General features: G+C 39.5%; 1 protein-coding gene across 1 annotated transcript; it reads left to right on the top strand.

Annotated features, from left to right (window-relative positions):
* Window positions 1-7,437: 7,437 nt before the first annotated feature.
* On the top strand, window positions 7,438-24,011 carry LOC143602295 (uncharacterized). Its single transcript, XM_077079457.1, has 5 exons — window positions 7,438-7,530; window positions 23,394-23,504; window positions 23,580-23,699; window positions 23,776-23,856; window positions 23,949-24,011. Exons 1-5 carry the CDS (start codon window positions 7,438-7,440, stop codon window positions 24,009-24,011), a joined length of 468 nt encoding a protein of 155 aa, XP_076935572.1.
* The last annotated feature ends 353 nt before the right edge of the window (window positions 24,012-24,364 follow it).

Genomic DNA, 24,364 nt, shown 5'->3' with positions numbered 1-24,364 from the left:
TATGACCGACCAGACCCGACCCAAACCGGAAAAAAATAATATATAGAGATATATAGAGAAACAACCCCCAAAAATTTCCTCACCCCCCACCCATGAAATATATTCGTGTCTACCACAGAGTGTGACAAAATCTATATGAAATTACAATGGTCAGCAAACCGTTAGATCGTGCATGCCACATGAATAATAACATTATTCTTTCGGATTTTTGTTTCTTTGTATTTCCTTGTGTTTGTTAAAAAAACAATTATAAAATAACAGTAAATCTCGCACAAGTATTCCAATCAGTTGTACGCATCTGCAACCATGTTTGAATCCGAAAAGCTCTATTTGATATCCGCCATTATCTTGTAACTGGAAAAATGATCTACCATCGAACCCTTTCTGGTTTCGGGCCAGGTAAAAATGGGTGGCGCTGGGCATAAAAACAACATATGCAAGAAAATGAGACATTAACCATAAAGACTGCATCCTTTAAGAGTCAAGGAGAACACTATGCAAATGGTCGCTTCTATATATCGTAGGAAGCCATTTAGCCATTTTCCACATGAGTTAGTTGTGACATTCGTCAAAATCGATTTAGTATTTGTACTCGTTTTATTACCCGTTTGTAATCGGATCGTCACATTTAATGAAATGTTGAGTTATTAATTATGTTATTCGGTTTTATCTTTATATATGCGTGACTTGTATTAATAATTTATAATCGTTTAAAGTATCTATTATGTGCACTTATAACTCTTACAATATACTACTCACCACAATTGACCACCAAACCAATCTTGAAGGATAAGGTTGCAAATTTTATTCAAACCCCCATCTTTCCCTCTTCCTTTCCCGTCACCGCCATCAGCCCCCCCCCCCTTCAAGTTTTTGATTTCGTTTGACCCATAAATCACGGGTTTTGGATTAATTAGGATGATTCTTAACATACGCGCTCCTTCCTATTAAAGTTTAACGCATAATTAACAGCTAGAATGAATCAATTACGGCTCGTTTTCGTTATCTATAAACGCGGGCTGATCTTGACCTCGTTAGCCTATAAATACGAGTCCAAAACTCAATTAAATTGCTCCACACCATAATCTCACCTTCACAAAACAAACCCCTATCCTAATTGCACTGTTGTAACAGAAACAAACCTCTTCTGATTTCATCCTTGGCCGCAAACCATAGCTCCGTTTTCTCCTTTAATTCGTGTTCGATCCAGGTAATTGAAACATGTTTAGTAATCGGAATTTCGTGCTTAGCAAAAACCCTAAATCAATTTTTATTAACTATAACGAATTAAAAAAATTAGGGTTCATTATGGATTTGGGGATAAACCAACTGTTACATATATATTAAACAAAATAGGGTTCATTTTCTTTTCTGTGTTTTATGCGTGTTAGACAGTGGCTCAGATGGCCAGTGCACATGTTGTTAAGCCTTGAACCGACCTGGGGCGCAGGTTCAATTCCCCCAGGCCCGGTGTTGTTGATATTTTTAATATTAATTATTTTTAAACCTTTTAATAATTTACTATATTAAAATAAATATTGTTTACACTCGTTTAACTAAACTGAACCCCATTGAACCTTTAAAATAGAGTTTATTTAACGTTTTCACATATATATATATATATGTATATATATATAAATAATTCGGAATATATATTTTAAATGGTTAAATTTATAGTTTTCGTTTAATATTCCAACACGATTTATAAGAATAAGTAAACTAATAAAAGTTTTAATTACACTTTTGAAAACCCGTTTTAAATATACGTAACAAATTAACAATCCCCAAATCTATTATTAACCTAACTTTTGTTTTATATTCATGTTAAGTTCGTTCTTTTCACTTTAGATATTTATGTTGTTTATATCTTACAACTAGGACAAATTATCGGGACTTCTCGCGAAACCACCTAGTTACTTTAATCGTTACCATCTCCTCGTTACCGTATTCCCTATTCCAAGTGAGTTATTCATAACCCCATTTTAACGTTTTTAATATTTTTGGGGTGTAGCATGTCACAAGTTTTATCTCGTTAGTTATGTGTTTATTTACAAACCGATTCACAATTAGCGTACATGTTAATATTATTCTTGTATATTGTTTATGATTATACGTGAACTTGCTTGCAACGTGTTTACATTTCTTATCGTGGGAGTTACGCAAACACATACACATAGTGGGAGGGTCCGACGGGACGTACCTATGCCGTCTAACGTTACGACCTCGGTTGTTCGTAAGGTGGTTCTCATTTCCTCTATTACTACGGCCTTGGCTAAAGGAACGGGATGGCGACATTAATTGATTTCATTTACTTTACGCTTGAATATTTATTACATTACGAATGTTGAATCGTCCTTTCATATATATGTATACTCAAAAACTTATGAAAATTCACCAACTTAATTGTTGACAAAAATATTATTTTCAACGTGCTACAGGTTGAATCGATGGTGTGCTAAGGATGAAGATCATTAGTATACCTTAGCATATTTGAATAAAGAACATATTTATTGTTTTAATGAAGTGTTTCTTTTTATGTTTAATTATGAATAATTATGTACTTGTTACATTACGAAATGAAATGATATAATTATTGCCGCTTTAAATAGTGTTACGAGCTATGTGTGATCTGTACGTTACACCCGGACGTATTCCGCTTAAAGTCGGGGTGTTACAGATTGGTATCAGAGCCGTAACTATAAGATAGGTTGTTAGACGTGTCAGCCTAGTATAGTTATAGTTTATTTTAGGGCCCCGAGTTGCATGTATACCCTATGTGCTATGTGCCCGCACTTTTATTAAAAGTTCATTCATACGCTCGAATTTATTACGTTTTATAGCGTCACATGTACACCAATTCACACACAAACTCCAAGGCTTATGCCTAAACAATTTATTTTATTTTTTTATCTATTTTTTTATTAAAAAAATGATTTTCAATACTCTTAAAGTTGGTTCTACGTGACGGGTATGTCGTAACGGGAAGGGTGACACACTTGTTTTCGAACCCTTGACACCAAGGTTTTTAAACCTAACTATAAGCAATGCGCATAAATCCCAATCAGACGCGGGACCCGGTTGCTTACCTGGAGGGTTCGAAAAGGGTGCTGGAACTTATTAGGCCAAATCATACCACACCAAACGTCATATGAACCATAACTTTAAGTTGTAAAACGTGACCATTTTCCTTTGTGAATAGAGAATGGTTGCATTCCTGCTCTTAAATTACATACAAGTTATGATTTCAATATAATTTTCATGTGATTTTAGTATTATCAAATTTTTTTTTTCTTTCTTATTTTTGGTTTAAGTATTCCACTTCTCGAAATCATCACTCGATAACTCACGCGCGTAGTACTCTCTTTTAATCATGTCTTCTCGTTTCTCTCGTCGTCCCGCAAGAAACTCCAGCCGCAAGATGACAACCCAGATCACTAAGAAACTGGCTGCTGTGCTCCCGGAAATGGTGGCTCAAATGCACCAAACCATTGCTTCCAATTCGAACTCAGCCACTTCATGTTCGAACTCCAACTCTTGTCGATACAAGACCTTCACCGATACAAATCCTCTTAAGTTTGATGGCTTTGAAGGTGCCATTGCCCTGCTGGAATGGTACCAAAGTATGGAGAGTACTTTCCTCCATATCGAATGTCCCGAAGACACGCTTTGCTTCAAGTGTCTTCAAGAAAAGAGCCTTAACTTGGTGGGTGCAAGAAAAATCCACTCGTGGTGCTGATGTAGCCATGGCCTTGCCATGGGAGGAACTTAAGGGAATCATGACCGAAGAGTTCTGTCCACCCAATGAACTCATGAATCTTGAGGTGGAATTTTGGAATCTTAAGCAAGAGGGTGGTGATAACGCTTCTTACACCGCTCGCTTCAACGAGCTTAGCGTCTTGGTGCCACATCTTGTCACCCCTCTTTCTCGTGGGATTATCAAGTATGTTCGCGGTTTGCCAAGGCAAATCCAAGACTCAGTGCAAAGCAGTGCTCCCAAAACTCTTCGCGAGGCGGTTGTCCTTGCTGCATCCTTGTCTGACAACCACGTTAAGGCGGGGACCCTCAAAGGCAGCAAGAAGACTGTTGAGAAAACTGAGGCTGAACCTTCCAAAGAGGTCAAGGCCGAAGCCACACCCAAACCAAACCGCAACAACAACAACCATTCCAAGAAACGAAAGCAAAACTATGCCTTAACCCAATAAAGCCCACCTCAACCTCAATACCAACAAATCCAAACCCAAAACCTTCAAGCTCCACCCCCAACGAAACCCTACAACGGACCACACCCGTTTTGCCAAATCTGCCAACGACACCACCAACTCGGAATCCCTTGCCGACAATGTACCCATTGTGGCCGTTTCGGACACCTGCTAGGCGCATGTTTCGAATTCATGCGTACCCAACCAACCCTCACCAAACCACCCAGCACACCCCACGCTTTCAACCAAAACCGTGTTTTAACTCAAGCTCAACCCATTGCTCAAGCCTACCCCATCCCTCGAGCGTGTTTCAATTGTGGAGATCCTAGTCATTTCCGCAACGCGTGTCCACGACTCGCATATCAAGTCCAAATGGCTGCTCCGCCTGTGTACCCTGCTCAAGCCTATCAAGTTCAGGCCTTTCAACCAGTTCCGCAACTTATGGCCAACCAAGTTGTTCAACCGGTTCCAGCCAATCAAGTCTCGACTTCTCAAGCTACACCAATCGTCCCCAATGCTCGCGGGAGGGAATTCGTGATCAATGCAAATCAAGCTCAGCATAAAAATGATGTGGTGAACGGTACATTCTTGGTTAATAACGTTTATGCATCCATTTTATTCGATACCGGTGCCGATATGAGTTTTGTGTCTTTTGATTTTGAGCCTATGCTTTCGTCGTCTCGTTCTAAACTCGAACGGTCCTTTACGGTTGAAGCCGCGAATGGTAAAACTATCTTGATTGACTCGGTTATTTGTGGTTGTACTCTAAATCTCAACGACTATGATTTTTCTATCGACCTCATTCCTATGCAACTTGGAAGTTTTGATATCATAGTAGGCATGGATTGGCTAGCTCAACACCGTGCCGAAGTCGTGTGCTTTGAGAAGTATATTCGTATCCCACTAGACGACGATCAATTTTGCGTATTTTCAGTGAAAAGCCTTCCAAGGGGCTTATGATTATGTCGTGTACTCAAGCCCAAAAATACTTAAGTAAAAAGTATGTGGCTTTTCTTGCCAACGTCTTGGAAAAGAAACAAGAAAAGAAGACAATGAAAGACATTCCGGTAGTTCGTGATTTTCCCGAAGTTTTCCCTGAAGATGTTTCTGGTTTACCTCCTACTCGTGAAGTGGAGTTTCGTATTGATCTTGTGCCTGGTGCGAACCCCGTCGCCAAAGCTCCTTATCGTCTCGCACCTTCGGAAATGCAAGAACTAGCGAGTCAACTCCAAGAACTCTCTAGCAAAGGTTTCATCCACCCAAGTTCGTCGCCTTGGGGCGCACCTGTTCTTTTCATTAAAATGAAGGATAGTTCCTTTCGAATGTGTATCGATTATCGTGAACTCAATAAACTCACGATACCGTTACCCGTTTCCTAGAATTGATGACCTTTTCGACCAACTTCAAGGCGCGTCTTGCTTTTCAAAAATTGATCTTCGTTCGGGATATCACCAGTTACGCATTCATGAGGATGATATACCCAAAACCGCTTTTCGAACTTGTTACGATCATTACGAATTTATGGTTATGCCTTTCAGCTTGACCAATGCACCTACGGTGTTTATGGACCTCATGAACCGCGTATGCAAGCCTTATCTTGATAAGTTCGTGATTGTATTTATCGACGACATTCTCATTTACTCGAAATCTAAAGTTGAGCATGAAAAACATCTGCATGATATCCTCTTTTTGTTGAAGAAAGAACAACTTTTTGCCAAGTTTTCCAAATATGAGTTTTGGTTAAACGAAGTACAATTCCTTGGTCATATCGTTAACAAAAAAGGCATTCATGTTGATCTCGTTAAAATCGAAGCCGTTAAAAATTGGAAGACCCCGACTTCACCTACGGAAGTTCAATCCTTTCTTGGTCTCGCTGGTTATTACCGTCGTTTCATTTTGAACTTTTCCAAGATCGCTTTACCCCTCACCGCCTTAACTCATAAGGGTAAACCTTATGAGTGGGGGACTAAGAAAGATGAAGCTTTTCAAACCTTGAAGCGTATGCTTTGCAATGCTCCTATCCTAGCCCTTCCCGAAAGAAACGAGGATTTAGTTGTCTATTGTGATGCCTCGAATCAAGTTCTCGATTGCGTTCTCATGCAATGAGGCAAGGTCATCGCCTATGCGTCACGAAAACTTAGGTTCATGAAAAGAATTATATGACACACGACCTTGAGCTCGGTGCTGTTTTTTTCGCATTGAAAATTTAGAGACACTATTTGTACGGAACGAAATGTGTGGTATTCACCGACCACAAGAGTCTCCAACATATTTTCGACCAAAAAGATTTAAACATGAGGCAACGACGATGGGCCGAACTTCTTAGTGACTACGATTGCGAAATACGTTATCATTCCGGTAAAGCAAACGTAGTAGCCGATGCCCTTAGTCGGAAAACCCATATCAAAAGCATTCTTCTTGTAAGCGTTGTTATCCAAAACGATCTTCAGCTACGAATCTTTGAGGCCCAACACATCTTCGTCACTGAAGGAAATATGTACAAAGAGATGTTGTGTGGTGCTAAACTCCAACTCGAAACCAAGCGTGATGGTTTGCTCTATTTTCTTAACCGCCTTTGGGTCCCAGATCGTGACAATCTTCGCACGTTTGTAATGGACGAAGCTCAAAAATCACGATATCTTATCCACCCCGGTGCGGATAAAATGTATTTCGACCTTCGAACTACTTTCTGGTGGCCCGGCATGAAGAAAGATATCGCTATCTATGTCGGAAAATGTTTAACATGTGCTAAGGTAAAAGCCGAGCATCAAAAACCTGCTGGTTTGCTCGTGAAACCTTTTATTCCAGTGTGGAAGTGGGAGAACATTACGATGGACTTTGTCACAAAACTTCCAACCACCAAGAGGCAACATGATAGCATTTTGGTAATTGTCGATCGATTAACCAAGACAGCTCATTTCATTCCCATTCGGGAAAAGCATTCGATCGAGCAGCTCGCTCAAATCTATGTCAACGGGATTGTTTGTCGCCATGGTATACCTTTGAGTATTATAGTCGTTTCGTGTCTCATTTTTGGAATTCGCTTCAAACCCCTTTGGGAACCCGTCTTGATCTTAGCACCGCTTATCATCCTCAAACAGATGGTCAGTCGGAAAGAACCATTCAAACCTTTGAGGACATGCTAAGAACTTGTGTGCTCAATTTTGGTGGTAATTGAGATACTCATCTTCCATTGGTTGAGTTTTCGTACTAAAAAAGTTATCATTCGAGCATTAAAATGGCTCCATTCGAAGCTCTCTATGGCCGTAAATACCGTTCTCCTATTTGTTGGAACGAGATCGGTGAGACTCAGCTCACTGGACCCGAAATGGTACAAGATACCACCGAAAAAATAGCTCAAATTCGTAATAATCAGCTTACTGCAAGAAGTCACCAAAAGTCTTACGCTAATAAGCGACGACGAACCTAGGAATTCGAAGTCGGCGACCTTGTCCTCCTCAAGGTTTCACCTTGGAAAGGGGTAGTCCGTTTCGGTATGAAGGGTAAACTAGCCCCCCATTTAATGGTCCTTTCAAAATCCTTGAACGAATCGGAGATGTTGCTTATCGCCTCGAGCTCCCGCAAGAGCTTCAAGGCATCAATCATGTGTTTCATGTTTTGAACATTCGAAAGTGTCAAGCCGACGAGAACCTTCACATCCCTCTCAATGAGGTACGTATCGATAAGACAATGCACTTTGTTGAGAGACCGATGCAAATAGTGGATCGAATGGATAAGGAAACCAAGCGTAGCCGAATCCCTTTGGTCAAGGTTCGTTGGAAATCTAAGCGCGGTGCGGAAGTCACTTGGGAACGTGAAGACCAAATGAAGACTAAGTATCTGCATCTTTTTACTACGGATGTTAATTCCTAATTTCGGGATAAAATTTTCTAAAAGTTGGGAATTCTGGGACATTCGTCAAAATCGATTTAGTATTTGTACTCGTTTTATTACCCGTTTGTAATCGGATGGTCACATTTAATTATGTTATTCGGTTTTATCATTATTTACGCGTGACTCGTATTAAAATATTTATAATCGTTTAAAGTATCTATTATGTGCACTTATAACCCTTACAATATACTACTCACCACAATTGGCCACCAAACCAATCTTGAAGGACTTGGTTGCAAAGTTTATTCAAACCCCATATTTCCTTCTTCCATTCCCGTCACCACCATCAGACCCCCCCCCCCCCTCAAGTTTTTGATTTCGTTTGACCCATAATCACGGGTTTTGGATTAATTAGGATGATTCTTAACATACACGCTTCTTCCTATTATAGTTTAACGCGTAATTAACAGCTAGAATGAATCAATTATGGATCGTTTTCGTTAACTATAAACGCGGGCTGAACTTGACCTCGTTAGCCTATAAATATGAGTCCAAAACTCAATTAAATTTCTCCACACCATAATCTCACCTTCACGAAACAAACCCCTATCCTAATTGCACTGTTGTAACAGAAACGAACCTCTTCTGATTTCATCATTGGCCGCAAACCATAGCTCCGTGTTCTCCTTCAATTCGTGTTCGATCCAGGTAATTGAAACATGTTTAGTAATCGGAATTTCGTGCTTAGCAAAAACCCTAAATCAATTTTTATTAACTATAACGAATTAAAAGAATTATACAAATTAGGGTTCATTATGGATTTGGGGATAAACCAATTGTTACATATATATTTTCTTTTCTGTGTTCTATGCGTGTTAGACACTGGCTCAGATGGCCAGTGCACATGTTGTTAAGCCTTGAACCGGCCTGGGGCGCAGGTTCGATTCCCATAGGCCCGGTTTTGTTGATATTTTTAATATTAATTATTTTTAAACCTTTTAATACTTTACTATATTAAAATAAATATTGTTTACACTCGTTTAACTAAACCGAACCCCGTTGAACCTTTAAAATAGAGTTTATTTAACATTTTCACATATATATATACGTATATATATATAAATAATTCGGAATATATATTTTAAATGGTTAAACTTATAGTTTTTGTTTAATATTCCAACACGATTTATAAGAATAACTAAACTAATACAAGTTTTAATTACACTTTTGAAAACCCGTTTTAAATATACGTAACAAACTAACGATCCCCAAATCTATTATTAACCTAATTTTTGTTTTATATTCATGTTTAGTTCGTTCTTTTCGCTTTAGATATTTATGTTGTTTATACCTTATAACTAGGACAAATTATCGGGACTTCTCGTGAAACCACCTAGTTTCTTTAATCGTTACCAACTCCTCGTTACCGTATTCCCTATTCCAAGTGAGTTCTTCATAACCCCATTTTAACGCTTTTAATATTTTTGAGGTATAGCATGTCACAAGTTTTATCTCGTTAGTTATGTGTTTATTTACAAACGATTCACAATTAGCGTACATTTTAATATTATTCTTGCATATTGTTTATGATTATACTAAACTTGCTTGTAAACAATAATGAGAAAACGATTCACTTTAGGTTCAGTTAATGTGATGACCGACTAATCACAGATTCAAAAGATTAATTGCGCTGTAATTACTAAACCTAACAGTTGGGTTGTGAGGACAAATGTGACAATCGTCAATTTCAGATTAACTCCGTTAACTCAACTCCGTCAATCCAAACTTTATATCACAGAACCTATAACGCACACCTCATTACATTTAAACTAGGGTTTAAATGAAGCTTGACACTTACTACATGTGTAGTCTTTCGGGAATTGCACCGAAACGCAAACGAGTTGACGCAAACAATTGGTGAATAAACGAAAAACGTCAAAACAATAATTATGGGATAATTATAAGTTAGACTTATGTGTTATGTGATAACATTGTTATAAACGTTAATTCAAGGTGCAAGAATTAGTTAATTAAACTAGTAAAGTAACATTTGAAAGTTAAGGGACCAAAGTGTATTATATTATTATTATTAGTATAAACCTAAAACCCTAAATCTCCTCTTCCTTTCTCTCCCAAACCGACGGCAGCCCTCTCCCACTTCTCCCTTGCGATCGGCCCTCATACACACACATACAATCAAGGTTGTTCAAGTTTGATTGAAGATTAAGGTGCTAGGAAGGTATAAACAACTATCCTATGCATCCTCTATGCTTAAATTCGATTTTAATGGGTTAATTATAAACCCTAGGTCCGATTTTTATATGTGATTATGTTCATGTGTCTTGTTTTGATTGAAAGATGTATTGATGGTTGAATTGATAGCTAGTATTGGTGTTATTGCATGTTAATCGTTTGTTTCTTGATTTTGAGTTCAAGTAAAACCCTAATCATGGATGTAATGTGTAATTGATATGCATGGATAGTGATTATGGTGTTTAGAGTGTTATATGAACGGATTATGGTCTATAGATGGTTAATATGTTGAGTTATGTTGCAAACAGTTTCTGGACAGATTGTGTTGTTGATGTTCAATTGTCTGTATCTGGGTATAAATGTAAAAATTGGTTGAGATTATTAATACTACAGTAAACTAGGTTGAGTCTAGTTTCTAAATAATATAAATTTGCAATTTTTGGACGTGTAAAAGTTAACCTTTATGATTTTACAAAAACGTTGTGCAAAGCTGAGTTGTTAGACCTGCTGTTAGGTTGTTTTGTAAATGTTATATCTCATGAACTATGAGACCAATTGGGTTGGTTCCACTTCTGGAAGTTGACTTGTTGAGTTAGGAACTTAACCCAAGTGGTCTTGCATTTTTTGGATTTTTCATTTAACGGGAATTTCAAATAACATTCTGTTGCGCACAAATTTTACTGTTATGAGTTTGCTGTAATGTTTTAATCATTATGAGAAATCTATGTGGAATAAAAATAAAATAAAATATTTTCTGGAAACCTAACACATTCATGCTTTAGTGATGATTTTTGGTAAATTAATTGAGATGCTATGATCGGTGGAATAGTACAATCTTTCAAGTAGAATTTCTGTCTCGGTGAAACTAGCTGCTGAATTTTGTGAAAATGCATGAAACATGATAATTGCTAGTTAATTGTTATGTTTTGACCAATTTGCCCCTGTGGGGAATACTTGCTAAATAGTTGTCGTGTTTTGACCAAATTGCCCTTGCGGGGAATAATTGCTAGTTAATTGTTATGTGTGACCAAATTGCCCTTACGGGGAGTAATTGCTAGTGATGTACATTATTAATACATGACACGTAAATAATTGCTCACACACGTATCGTATCACAAATGTACTCGTTAAGTCACACACGATTCACAAACAAACACGAAACGTATCTTGTGATTAGGAATTATGTGCCGGGTCTAGAGACTCGATATTAGTTCCGATACTTAGAAAATCTCCTTGTTGTTTTAGAACGCTAGAGAGAGTTTTCTGTGACGCGCATCACTTGGTGATTTATTTTGGGAATTCTTCGCAAACAGTGAGTTTCACTTACCCCTTTAAACTGTTTTAAACGCTTTTCACTTGGGGGAGATAACATACTCCGATAAACGCATTCAAGATTTTGTTAGTAAATTATATATCACTTGTAAAGGCTAAGTGGCAAACGAAACATTTGAAGTCCTACACATCGAACCGGTTAATATTTGGAATAGCGAGTCACTGCTGAGTAGTACTACTGGGTTTGACAAACCCCACCCAACGCTAAACTCGACTGGAGGTCGAGCGGGTGTAATTTTGGCTAACACGTACCATGGTCTGGATGACCTGGTGACAAGGCACTTGATAAACAGTCAGCTTCGGTGTCGAACACTTAGTAATACTTGTTTTATAGGCTAGCTACCTATAGATATATAATTGACATAACACTATCTGGTAACGCAAAACGCTGAACGCAAAACGCTAAACGCAAAACGCTGAACGCAAACGCTAAACGCTTTATTTTATTTAAACTTGTGAACTCACCAACCTTGTGTTGACACTTTTAGTATGTTATTCTCATGTAGCCGAGACGGGCGCGCGGTATAGGATCATGCATGGTTTTTGAACATTCTGACATGCAAACATGTTTTAACTATTATTACTTGGGTTTTAAAGTCGTCATGCGTGACGCAACTTTTGCCTTTTCGTTTTTACGCTTCCGCACTTAATTTCATTTAAACGTTTCTATGGTTTGATTATAACTGATGATTCCGATCCTGTTAGTTCACACCCTCTGACGGTAAAACTCCGTTAGTGGAATTTGAGGGTGTGACAGATTGGTATCAAAGCCATTGGTTATAGCGAACTAGAAATTGCATGCATACTAGACTATAACCGCGACGACCCATTAGTTATAATGATACGCACTGCATAGATTTGTGTAGTCTTTGTTATCTTATCTCTTTACCCCTTTCACTCATACGCGCGCATACACGGCTTACCTGTAGGAATGTCGACGCCGCCATCATCATCATCATCAGATCCGATGACTCATGCTCACGGGAAAGAACCGCAGATACCTACCGCATCGCCACCCCGTGTAGTCCCGGAACTCGAAGCTCCTGCACCGAAGAGGTATCGCTTATCCGGAGGCATGTACGAAAATGAAGTTAGTTGGGATTGGTACCCTAATATGATCAGGCGTATGGTCTATCGTGAACAAGTTCCCCCATTACCTCACCCGAACCATCCTGCTTACCCCAACACCCTACCACCCATAACCGAACCTGTAGAGCGTGTGCTCGCAGCTGTTGTTTCTTGTTTGGAGCGTGATGTTGGTTACATGCGCTATACGAGAGCGAACGTTTCCGGACTGTTAAAAGATGGAACCGAAACTAAAGAGGAAATTTCCCGCATGACAGTAGCAATGAAGGAAATGCAAGAGGCTAGTGATCAACAGATGAAGATTATGAGAAAGATGCAAGCCGAGATGATAGACTTGCAAGAGCAACTCCAAGTAGCAAGGACCCGAACCAAGATAGCTTTAGAGCGTTGCGATGCCTTACAAATGCAAATTGCTCAGAACGCAGCCGAATCTGAGGCAGAGCCTGAGGCAGAACCTGAAGCAGAGCCTGAGGCAGAGCCTGAAGAGGAACCCGAAGAAGATCCCGAAGAGGAACCTAAGGAGGATCCCGAGGAAGATCCCGATGAGGAACTCGAAGAAGAACAGGAGGAAGAACCGGCTGAGGAGGAGGCACACTCAGAGGTGTCCTTAGATGATGACATCTAGTGATGATAACACCTAGATGGAAGAAACGCTGGACACGGACGTGGTAACATCAACCTGACTGCAGCAGAACTCCAAACTCTGCTGAATGACCACGCGGCGGCCGCTCTAGCCGCACATGTACAGAACCAAGCTGGAGGTCCAATTGGAACGTGTACCTTCAAGAATTACCTTGACTGCAAGCCCAGTTCGTTTAAGGGCACCGAGGAAGCTATAGGCTTCCTGCGTTGGACTGAGAAGGCCGAGTCGGCGTTTGAGATGTGTAATTGTCCCCCTGCCAGTAGGGTCAAATTTGCTGCTGGAACACTTGAAGATTCTGCCCTCACATGGTGGAATTCAAACGTGCAGATCCTAGGATTGGAACTGGCTAACGCGATGAACTGGGAGGAGTTCAAAAACATGATGCGAGAAGAGTACTGTCCTAGGGAGGAGATTGCAAAGTTGGAATCCGAGTTTTGGTCATTGAAGATGGTGGGTTCAGAAATCGAAGCCTACACCACCCGTTCTCACGAGTTGGCTGTGATGTGTCCACGGATGGTAGACCCGCCGAGTAAGAGGATTGAAATGTATATTGATGGGTTGGCACCGCAAATTCAGGGCATGGTGACGTCTTTCAGACCAGCCACGATTCAACAAGCGATCCGGTTAGCTCACAAACTGACGGATCAAGCAGTGACCCAAGGTGCGCTACCACCTAGGGGTTCAACCACTAAAGCCCGTGACAACCCGAGCACTGACAACAACAGCAACAACAACAACCCAAGCAATGGAAAGAGAAAGTTTGACAACACCAGATCCTCATCCTCGAACCCCCCACAGCAACAACACTACCGTAAGCCCGAACTCACTCGGGGCTTCAACAATCAGGGTCACAATAACAATAACAACGGTAGCGGGCAGGGTTCGAGCGGCTATGCTGGGAAGTACCCGAAGTGTAACAGGTGTAACTATCATCATGCTGGCCCCGTGTGACCGTGTCAAGTGTCTGAGATGCGGAAAGATGGGTCACTAGGCAAAGGACTGTAGAGGAGACCTGGCGGCAAAGGGTGCTCCTAAACCACCTATGACGGCTAAGGGATGTTTCGAATGTGGTCAGGAGGGTCATTTCAGGAAAGATTGTCCCAAGCTGAAACAGAACGACAACAATGGAAGTAATGGAAGTGGCAGTGGTGGTGAAACAATGGTAAAGGAAGAGCTTTTGTTATTGGGTCGGGTCAAGCCCGCAATGATCCATACGTGGTGACTGGTAAGTTCCCTGTGAACGATTGTTTTGCTTCTTTATTGTTTGACATTGGAGCTGATAGGAGTTTTGTGTCGAAAGCCTTTAGTCAACTCTTAGACCTAACTCCAACCCCGTTAGATGCTAAGTTTCCTGTTGAATTAGCTGACGGTAAGACTATATTAACGACTCATGTACTTGCGGGATGTAAGTTAAAATTGGCAGGTCATGTCTTTGATATCGACCTTATTCCTTTTACGCTTAGTAGTTTCGATGTCGTGGTCGGCATGGACTGGTTATCCGAGAACCGAGCGGAGATTATATGTCACGACAAGATAGTCCACATTACTACCCCTTCCGGCGAGATCATTTCGATCCGGGGCGAGAGAAACGGCATGACCACCAGCGTCATTACCCTCATGAAGGCGCAGAAGTATCTACGAAAGGGTCATCCGGCAATTTTGGCGCAGATTGTTGAGAAACCCGCGGAAGAGAAGCGAATTGAAGATATACCGATTGTGCGAGATTTTCCGGAAGTTTTCCCGAAGGATTTGCCTGGACTCCCTCCTATTCGACAAGTCGAATTCCAAATCGAGTTGACCCCCGGTGCAGCACCCATAGCATGAGCTCCGTATCGGCTCGCACCGGCGGAGCTTCAGGAGCTGTCCACTCAGTTACAAGAATTGTTGGATAAGGGTTTTATCCGACCTAGCTCATCACCATGGGGAGCCCCTGTTTTATTTGTCCGAAAGAAGGACGGGACTTTCCGCATGTGCATCGACTACCGGGAGTTGAACAAGGTGACGGTCAAGAACCGTTATCCTTTACCCCGAATTGATGATCTGTTTGACCAGCTCCAAGGATCGAGTTACTACTCGAAGATCGATCTGCGGTCTGGTTACCATCAATTAAGAGTGCGTGAAGAAGATATCTCAAAGACGGCTTTCAGAACACGGTATGGTCACTACGAGTTTTCAGTTATGCCTTTTGGCTTAACCAACGCACCAGCCGTATTCATGGATCTCATGAATCGAGTATGCAAGGCGTACCTCGACAAGTTTGTGATTGTGTTTATTGATGATATCCTGGTCTATTCCAAGGACAAGGCAGACCATGAAGAACACTTGAGGGTAATTCTGGAATTATTGAAGAAGGAGCAACTGTACGCTAAGCTCTCGAAATGCGAATTTTGGCTTCGCGAGGTTCACTTTTTAGGACATGTGATCAACGAGAACGGTATCCATGTCGATCCCGGTAAGGTAGAGGCCATCAAAAACTGGGAAGCACCTAAGACCCCGACTGAGGTGCGGCAATTCCTAGGACTGGCCGGCTACTACCGGCGTTTCATCGAGGGATTTTCAAAGATTGCCCAACCCCTCACCGCTTTGACTCACAAAGGTACTAAGTACAATTGGGGTGACGCACAAGAATCCGCTTTTCAACTATTGAAAACCAAACTCTGTAGTGCCCCTATTCTAGCCCTACACGAGGGAACAGAGAATTTTGAGGTACACTGTGACGCATCGATACAAGGTCTCGGTTGTGTGCTGATGCAACTCGAGAAGGTTATAGCCTATGCCTCTCGACAACTACGGGTTCACGAGAAGAACTACACGACCCATGACTTGGAACTCGGAGCTGTGGTGTTTGCCCTTAAGATATGGAGGCATTACTTGTACGGTACCAAGTTTACCATTTACACCGACCACAAAAGTCTCCAACATATCTACGATCAGAAGGAGCTGAACATGCGACAGCGTCGTTGGGTCGAGCTGCTTAAGGATTATGATTGTGCCATCAAGTACCACCCTGGCAAGGCCAATGTAGTGGCCGACGCTCTCAGCAGGAAAGAAACCGATAAACCCAGGCGAGTGCGAGCATTGCAACTCACGATTCGTGCCAACTTACCCGATCAAATTCGCGAGGCGCAACTCGAAGCTTTGAAAGATGATAATCTTCCATCAGAACTCATGCGGGGCTTGAACAAACAACTTGAAACCAAATCGGACGGGGTTCGATATTTTGAGAACCGGATTTGGGTTCCACGGTACGGAGAGTTGAGAACTCTAGTGATGGACGAAGCTCACAAGTCCCGATATTCTATCCACCCTGGCTCAGATAAAATGTACCATGACTTAAAGGCACTTTACTGGTGGCCGAACATGAAAGCCGACATTGCCACCTACGTGAGCAAATGCTTGACTTGTGCCAGAGTCAAAATAGAATACCAGAAACCATCTGGCCTGCTACAGCAACCGGAACTTCCAATGTGGAAATGGGAACACATTTCAATGGATTTTATCACGGGATTACCTAAAACACCGACGGGATGCGATACCATCTGGGTGATCGCTGACCGGTTGACTAAGTCCGCACACTTTTTAGCGATTAAGGAATCGGACAAAATGGAAAGATTGACTCGCGTCTACATGAAAGAAGTGGTGTCTAGACACGGAGTGCCTGTCTCAATCATTTCTGATCGAGATTCCCGTTTCACTTCGCACTTTTGGAAGTCACTACAAAGCGCACTAGGCACCCGTCTTGATATGAGCACAGCATACCATCCTCAGACGGATGGGCAAAGTGAACGAACTATTCAGACCTTAGAGAACATGTTGCGTGCATGCGTATTGGATTTCGGAAAAAGTTGGGAACCTCACCTACCTTTGGTAGAGTTTTCGTATAATAACAGCTACCACGCAAGTATTAAAGCAGCGCCGTTTGAAGCACTGTACGGACGGAAGTGTCGATCACCTCTCTGCTGGGCAGAGGTGGGTGACAGCCAAATCACTGGTCCAGAACTGGTACTCGAAACTTCGGAAAAGATTGTTCAAATCCGAAATCGCATGGCAGCAGCACGAGATCGCCAAAAGAGTTACGCCGACAAGCGCCGAAAACCTCTCGAATTTCAAGTGAATGAACAAGTGTTACTCAAAGTCTCACCTTGGAAAGGTGTGGTTCGCTTTGGGAAGTGAAACAAACTCAACCCACGATACGTTGGTCCTTACCGGATAACAGAACGCATTGGTCCGGTGGCGTACCGACTGGACCTACCAACGGAACTCAGTGGCGTACGCAATGTATTCCACGTATCCAATTTGAAGAAATGCCTATCTGATGAAACCCAAGTAGTCCCTTTGGATGAACTGCAAGTTGATGAACAATTACGCTTCATTGAAGAACCAGTCGAAGTTTTGGATTGAGAAACCAAAACGCTCAAGCACAGCAAAATTCCAATCGTTAAGGTTCGTTGGAACTCGAGACGTGGACCGGAGTTCACGTGGGAACGCGAGGATCAAATGATGAAAAAGTATCCTCACCTTTTTGAAGGGCTGACCAAACACAGAAAACCGCGAAACCCGACAAACCGTCAGAAATCACCGGATGTATGAATTAAATTTCAGGACGAAATTTCTTTCTACTAGGGGATGATATGACAAACTGAAAATTTTTCTTACTTTTTCAGACACTCATCACGACTTGACTCAAATTTTCGGGACGAAAATTCTCTAACATGGGAATGATGTGACAATCGTCAATTTCAGGTTAACTCCGTTAACTCAACTCCGTCAATCCAAACTTTAGATCACTAAACCTATAACGCACACCTCATTACATTTAAACTAGGGTTTAAATGACGCTTGACACTTACTACATGTGTAGTCTTTCGGGAATTGCACCGAAACGCAAACGAGTTGACGCAAACAATTGGTGAATAAACGAAAAACGTCAAAACAATAATTATGGGATAATTATAAGTTAGACTTATGTGTTATGTGATAACATTGTTATAAACGTTAATTCAAGGTGCAAGAATTAGTTAATTAAACTAGTAAAGTAACATTTGAAAGTTAAGGGACCAAAGTGTATTATATTATTATTATTAGTATAAACCTAAAACCCTAAATCTCCTCTTCCTTTCTCTCCCAAACCGACGGCAGCCCTCTCCCACTTCTCCCTTGCGATCGGCCCTCATACACACACATACAATCAAGGTTGTTCAAGTTTGATTGAAGATTAAGGTGCTAGGAAGGTATAAACAACTATCCTATGCATCCTCTATGCTTAAATTCGATTTTAATGGGTTAATTATAAACCCTAGGTCCGATTTTTATATGTGATTATGTTCATGTGTCTTGTTTTGATTGAAAGATGTATTGATGGTTGAATTGATAGCTAGTATTGGTGTTATTGCATGTTAATCGTTTGTTTCTTGATTTTGAGTTCAAGTAAAACCCTAATCATGGATGTAATGTGTAATTGATATGCATGGATAGTGATTATGGTGTTTAGAGTGTTATATGAACGGATTATGGTCTATAGATGGTTAATATGTTGAGTTATGTTGCAAACAGTTTCTGGACAGATTGTGTTGTTGATGTTCAATTGTCTGTATCTGGGTATAAATGTAAAAATTGGTTGAGATTATTAATACTACAGTAAACTAGGTTGAGTCTAGTTTCTAAATAATATAAATTTGCAATTTTTGGACGTGTAAAAGTTAACCTTTATGATTTTACAAAAACGTTGTGCAAAGCTGAGTTGTTAGACCTGCTGTTAGGTTGTTTTGTAAATGTTATATCTCATGAACTATGAGACCAATTGGGTTGGTTCCACTTCTGGAAGTTGACTTGTTGAGTTAGGAACTTAACCCAAGTGGTCTTGCATTTTTTGGATTTTTCATTTAACGGGAATTTCAAATAACATTCTGTTGCGCACAAATTTTACTGTTATGAGTTTGCTGTAATGTTTTAATCATTATGAGAAATCTATGTGGAATAAAAATAAAATAAAATATTTTCTGGAAACCTAACACATTCATGCTTTAGTGATGATTTTTGGTAAATTAATTGAGATGCTATGATCGGTGGAATAGTACAATCTTTCAAGTAGAATTTCTGTCTCGGTGAAACTAGCTGCTGAATTTTGTGAAAATGCATGAAACATGATAATTGCTAGTTAATTGTTATGTTTTGACCAATTTGCCCCTGTGGGGAATACTTGCTAAATAGTTGTCGTGTTTTGACCAAATTGCCCTTGCGGGGAATAATTGCTAGTTAATTGTTATGTGTGACCAAATTGCCCTTACGGGGAGTAATTGCTAGTGATGTACATTATTAATACATGACACGTAAATAATTGCTCACACACGTATCGTATCACAAATGTACTCGTTAAGTCACACACGATTCACAAACAAACACGAAACGTATCTTGTGATTAGGAATTATGTGCCGGGTCTAGAGACTCGATATTAGTTCCGATACTTAGAAAATCTCCTTGTTGTTTTAGAACGCTAGAGAGAGTTTTCTGTGACGCGCATCACTTGGTGATTTATTTTGGGAATTCTTCGCAAACAGTGAGTTTCACTTACCCCTTTAAACTGTTTTAAACGCTTTTCACTTGGGGGAGATAACATACTCCGATAAACGCATTCAAGATTTTGTTAGTAAATTATATATCACTTGTAAAGGCTAAGTGGCAAACGAAACATTTGAAGTCCTACACATCGAACCGGTTAATATTTGGAATAGCGAGTCACTGCTGAGTAGTACTACTGGGTTTGACAAACCCCACCCAACGCTAAACTCGACTGGAGGTCGAGCGGGTGTAATTTTGGCTAACACGTATCATGGTCTGGATGACCTGGTGACAAGGCACTTGATAAACAGTCAGCTTCGGTGTCGAACACTTAGTAATACTTGTTTTATAGGCTAGCTACCTATAGATATATAATTGACATAACACTATCTGGTAACGCAAAACGCTGAACGCAAAACGCTAAACGCAAAACGCTGAACGCAAACGCTAAACGCTTTATTTTATTTAAACTTGTGAACTCACCAACCTTGTGTTGACACTTTTAGTATGTTATTCTCAGGTAGCCGAGGCGGGCGCGCGGTATAGGATCATGCATGGTTTTTGAACATTCTGATATGCAAACATGTTTTAACTATTATTACTTGGGTTTTTAAGTCGTCCTGCGTGACACAACTTTTGTCTTTTGGTTTTTACGCTTCCGCACTTAATTTCATTTAAACGTTTTTATGGATTGATTATAACTGATGATTCCGATCCTGTTAGTTCACACCCTCTGACGGTAAAACTCCGTTAGTGGAATTTGAGGGTGTGACAACAAACGATACCCTATCCGAATTGTTGACACAACTGAACTCCGGTTTACCCAATTACCAGTTTAAAATATGAAAATCAGTTATAAGCAATGACTAACGATTATTGGTTCAATGACATAAGAGCTAACCCTACATGTGATGAACACAACCAGAAAAGTGATGCAAAGTTTGACAATCAAAATCATAAACTGTTTAAACAATCAATTCATAATGTAAAACAAGATTAAAGACATTCAATCAAGTTCATAAGCATTCAAAACATAGAATCTGATCAAAGTTAGTTTACATAAAACCCTAGCCTAAAGTGAATACAATGGTTTAGCCTGACATCGGCATCACTAAGGATTTGCTTATCTGATGAGAGGAAGAAAGCATGCGATGAACGGACGAACCGGAGGCTTCGGAATGGTGGAAAATCGTCCTATGGCTTGTATTTGGTTGAAGGAATGAAGGATATCTCCAATGGGGGCTGAAAAACTGATTATATCAAAGTTAGGGTTATTTTTCCCGTTATGAGGATCTTAGCGCGTCGCTAACATCCCAGGGGTGTGATTTTCGCGCCGCGCTAAAAACTCAAAATTCTGATGATCTTAGAGATACGCTGACATCACCATCAGGACCTTTTAGCACCGCGCTAAAGGCGTCTGACAGAATTTTCTTTATTTTCTTCATTTATTTTGCATAGGAAAGCGTGCCAATCATCATGAGTCTTCTATATCTTTGTTCCAAGCCCGTAATTCATCCCGATAAGCGTCCTTAACTTCAAGTATCCTGAAACACATAAACACGCTTGAAGTACCAAAGTTCACATAATATTTAAACTAAAAGTAAACAAAAACTATAATAATATACACGACTTTTGCCCGACCACCAGGAGTTACGCAAACGCATACACATAGTGGGAGGGTCTGACGGGATGTACCTACGCCGTCTAACGTTACGACCTCGGTTGTTCGTAAGGTGGTTCTCATTTCCCCTATTACTACAGCCTCGGCTAAAGGAACGGGAGGACGACATTAATTGATTTCATTTACTTTACGCTTGAATATTTATTACATTACGAATGTTGAATCGTGCCTTTCATATATATGTATGCTCAAAAACTTATGAAAACTCATCAACTTAATTGTTGACAAATATATTATTTTCAACGTGCTACAGGTTGAATCGATGGTGTGCTAAGGATGAAGATCATTAGTAGGATATTTGAATAAAGGACATATTTATTGTTTTGATGAAGTGTTTATTTTTATTTTTAATTATGAATAATTATGTACTTGTTACGTTACGAAATGAAATGATATAATTATTGCCGCTTTAAATAGTGTTACAAGCTATGAGTGATCTGTACGTTACACCTGGGCGTATTCCGCTTAAAGCCGGGGTGTTACATTAGCCATCACCAAATGATGATTCAATTGTCGTATTCAATGGAGAAATTAAATGAAACGATGGTTCAAAACTTGAGTGTATATAACCCTTGCCCAATTGGTATAAATTATCTCACAACCTTAATAAAACTGTTACAAAAGAACCTTATAATCATCCAAGTTTTGTCTTTCTAGTTCTTGAAAACATCGTTTGGCTATAAATGGATCAACAGCACCCAATGGGCACCATGATTAGTTACCACTACCATCTACTAATCGCTGCTGAGACCAACATCCAGACCCTTTTTCGTCGTTGTGACTCCACCCACTCCCTATTAGGACCACAAGAGCGAAATCATCGGGACCACAACAGAAAAATCGAGATCACCGATATGAAGCTTATCTCTTTGTATTCGAGAAGTGCCTACTGATAAAAAAATGGTAAATAGTGTGTAAACAATTTATCATATTTTTTTCACAACATTATTATAATATAGAATAAACGTATGAATTAATGGCATTGCAGTTAATAGTGGGTAAGCAATTTATCATATTATTATATAAGATAGAGATCCAAGAAAAATCTAGAGAATAAGTAAAAACTATAAAATAAAAAATTATAGTAACTCTAAAATAATGTAAGTTGCAGTGATCCAATAGCATGCAGTAAAAACAACAACATATTTTTGTCGTGCATATATTACATCACTCAAAGAATGAGTAAATCCTTTTAACGTGCAAGACAACAGTTTCATACCAAGTAAGCACAAATGATTTTCACATAGGAAAACAAAATATATAACCTAGAATAGTGGTGTAGAAATGAACAGAGATGTTGGGAGAAAGTAAGGATAATAACTTATATAGTGTAGATTAAAACAGGGGAGGTACTTTTGTAATTCAATTGTCATTTAATTGACAATTGAATGTTGAAGTTCAATGTATGCATAAATAGGTATTAATTGGTGGCTTCATGGAGTGTGGGTTTCATTTCATGAATATAAAATGATGAGTTATTTAATTTAATGACTTTAAGAAATAAATTTAAATACATACAAAGTTGAAACGGTTCATCTTTTGAACCAAAATGAAAAGATTTTGACAAACCAAATTGCAAAACGTTGTTTGAAGCATTATTTGGTTATTTTTTATTTTTTTTGGACAAAAAGTGTCAAATACAAATTTAGTGTAACGGTAACAAAAAAAATGGTCAATTTTTTTGTGTGTAAGGTGTAGTGCTGATGAATTTAATAAGGTTATTCGGCATGTAAATACATATTTTCTTGGTTATATTTGTTTTTGTTGGTCATAATTTCATGTAACCAACTGTTTTTGGTGGTATAGGTTTTCCCAGATGTTGTTTCCATTGATCTTTCACAGCCCCCAAATGAGGCTGCTGGTAACAAAAAGATCAAGAACCGTGGTTTTGCTTTTGTGAAGTTTTCATCTCATGTTGTAAGTTATCTGTTTACTTATCTCATCATCTTGTTGACCGATCAAAGTTCAGTTTAGACTAATGTGATATCACAGGCCGCATCACGTGCATTTATGCTTGGTTCTAAGCCAGGTTTTGTTCTCGGTGATTTCTTGCATCCTTCTGTTAAATGGGCTGAGGAAGATGCTGGAGTTGATCAAGACGAACTTGCTAAGGTGTTAATTTATTTCATTTTGTTAACATGCATTGTTTGTTGTACACATATTTATACTTTCATTTTTGTATTTCTAGATAAAAATAGCATTTGTCAGAAACTTACCCTCCAATACTGATGAAAACTACTTGAAGTTACTCTTTGGTCCCTTTGGAACGGTCAGAGATACATATATTGCAGTTCATATAATTATGTCTAACTTTTCATTACATTAATTGTAAATTTTGATTGTTTGCATGTTGTCTTTCAGATAGAAAATGTGGTGGTGCATAACAAAGGCTCTTCTTTAGTTGGATTTTCATTCTTTAGTTAATTATAATTTCTAACTTGGCTTCTATATATAGCACCTAGATAGTGCCATAGGGGGGCTAAATGAAAAAGTTGTCTCTAGGCCAAAAGGCGATCCATCAGTTAAGTTACAGGTACTGTTAGGGTTAGTTATTGTAGGTTTTTAGTTAGGTATAACTGCTTTTAATGCGGGTAATATTAAAAACATTAAATTAATTATTTAAAACTATATATTAAAGAGAAACAAATAAATTTGTCAAAGCAATAAGATAAAAGATGTACTTGCATGAACCATGAATTATAAAATGTCTTTTTTGTCCTTGTCATACAATTATGAAATGACCTAAGTAAAAGGATAAAAGAGTAATTTTATAAACC

This window comes from Bidens hawaiensis, unplaced genomic scaffold (assembly GCF_021521415.1).
Source record: "Bidens hawaiensis isolate Kalapana, Puna unplaced genomic scaffold, B.hawaiensis_p1.1 tig00058313_1, whole genome shotgun sequence".
NCBI classification, from domain to species: domain Eukaryota; kingdom Viridiplantae; phylum Streptophyta; class Magnoliopsida; order Asterales; family Asteraceae; genus Bidens; species Bidens hawaiensis.
Note: the sequence above shows the minus strand (reverse complement) of the source record. Positions and strands in the feature narration are given on the sequence as shown.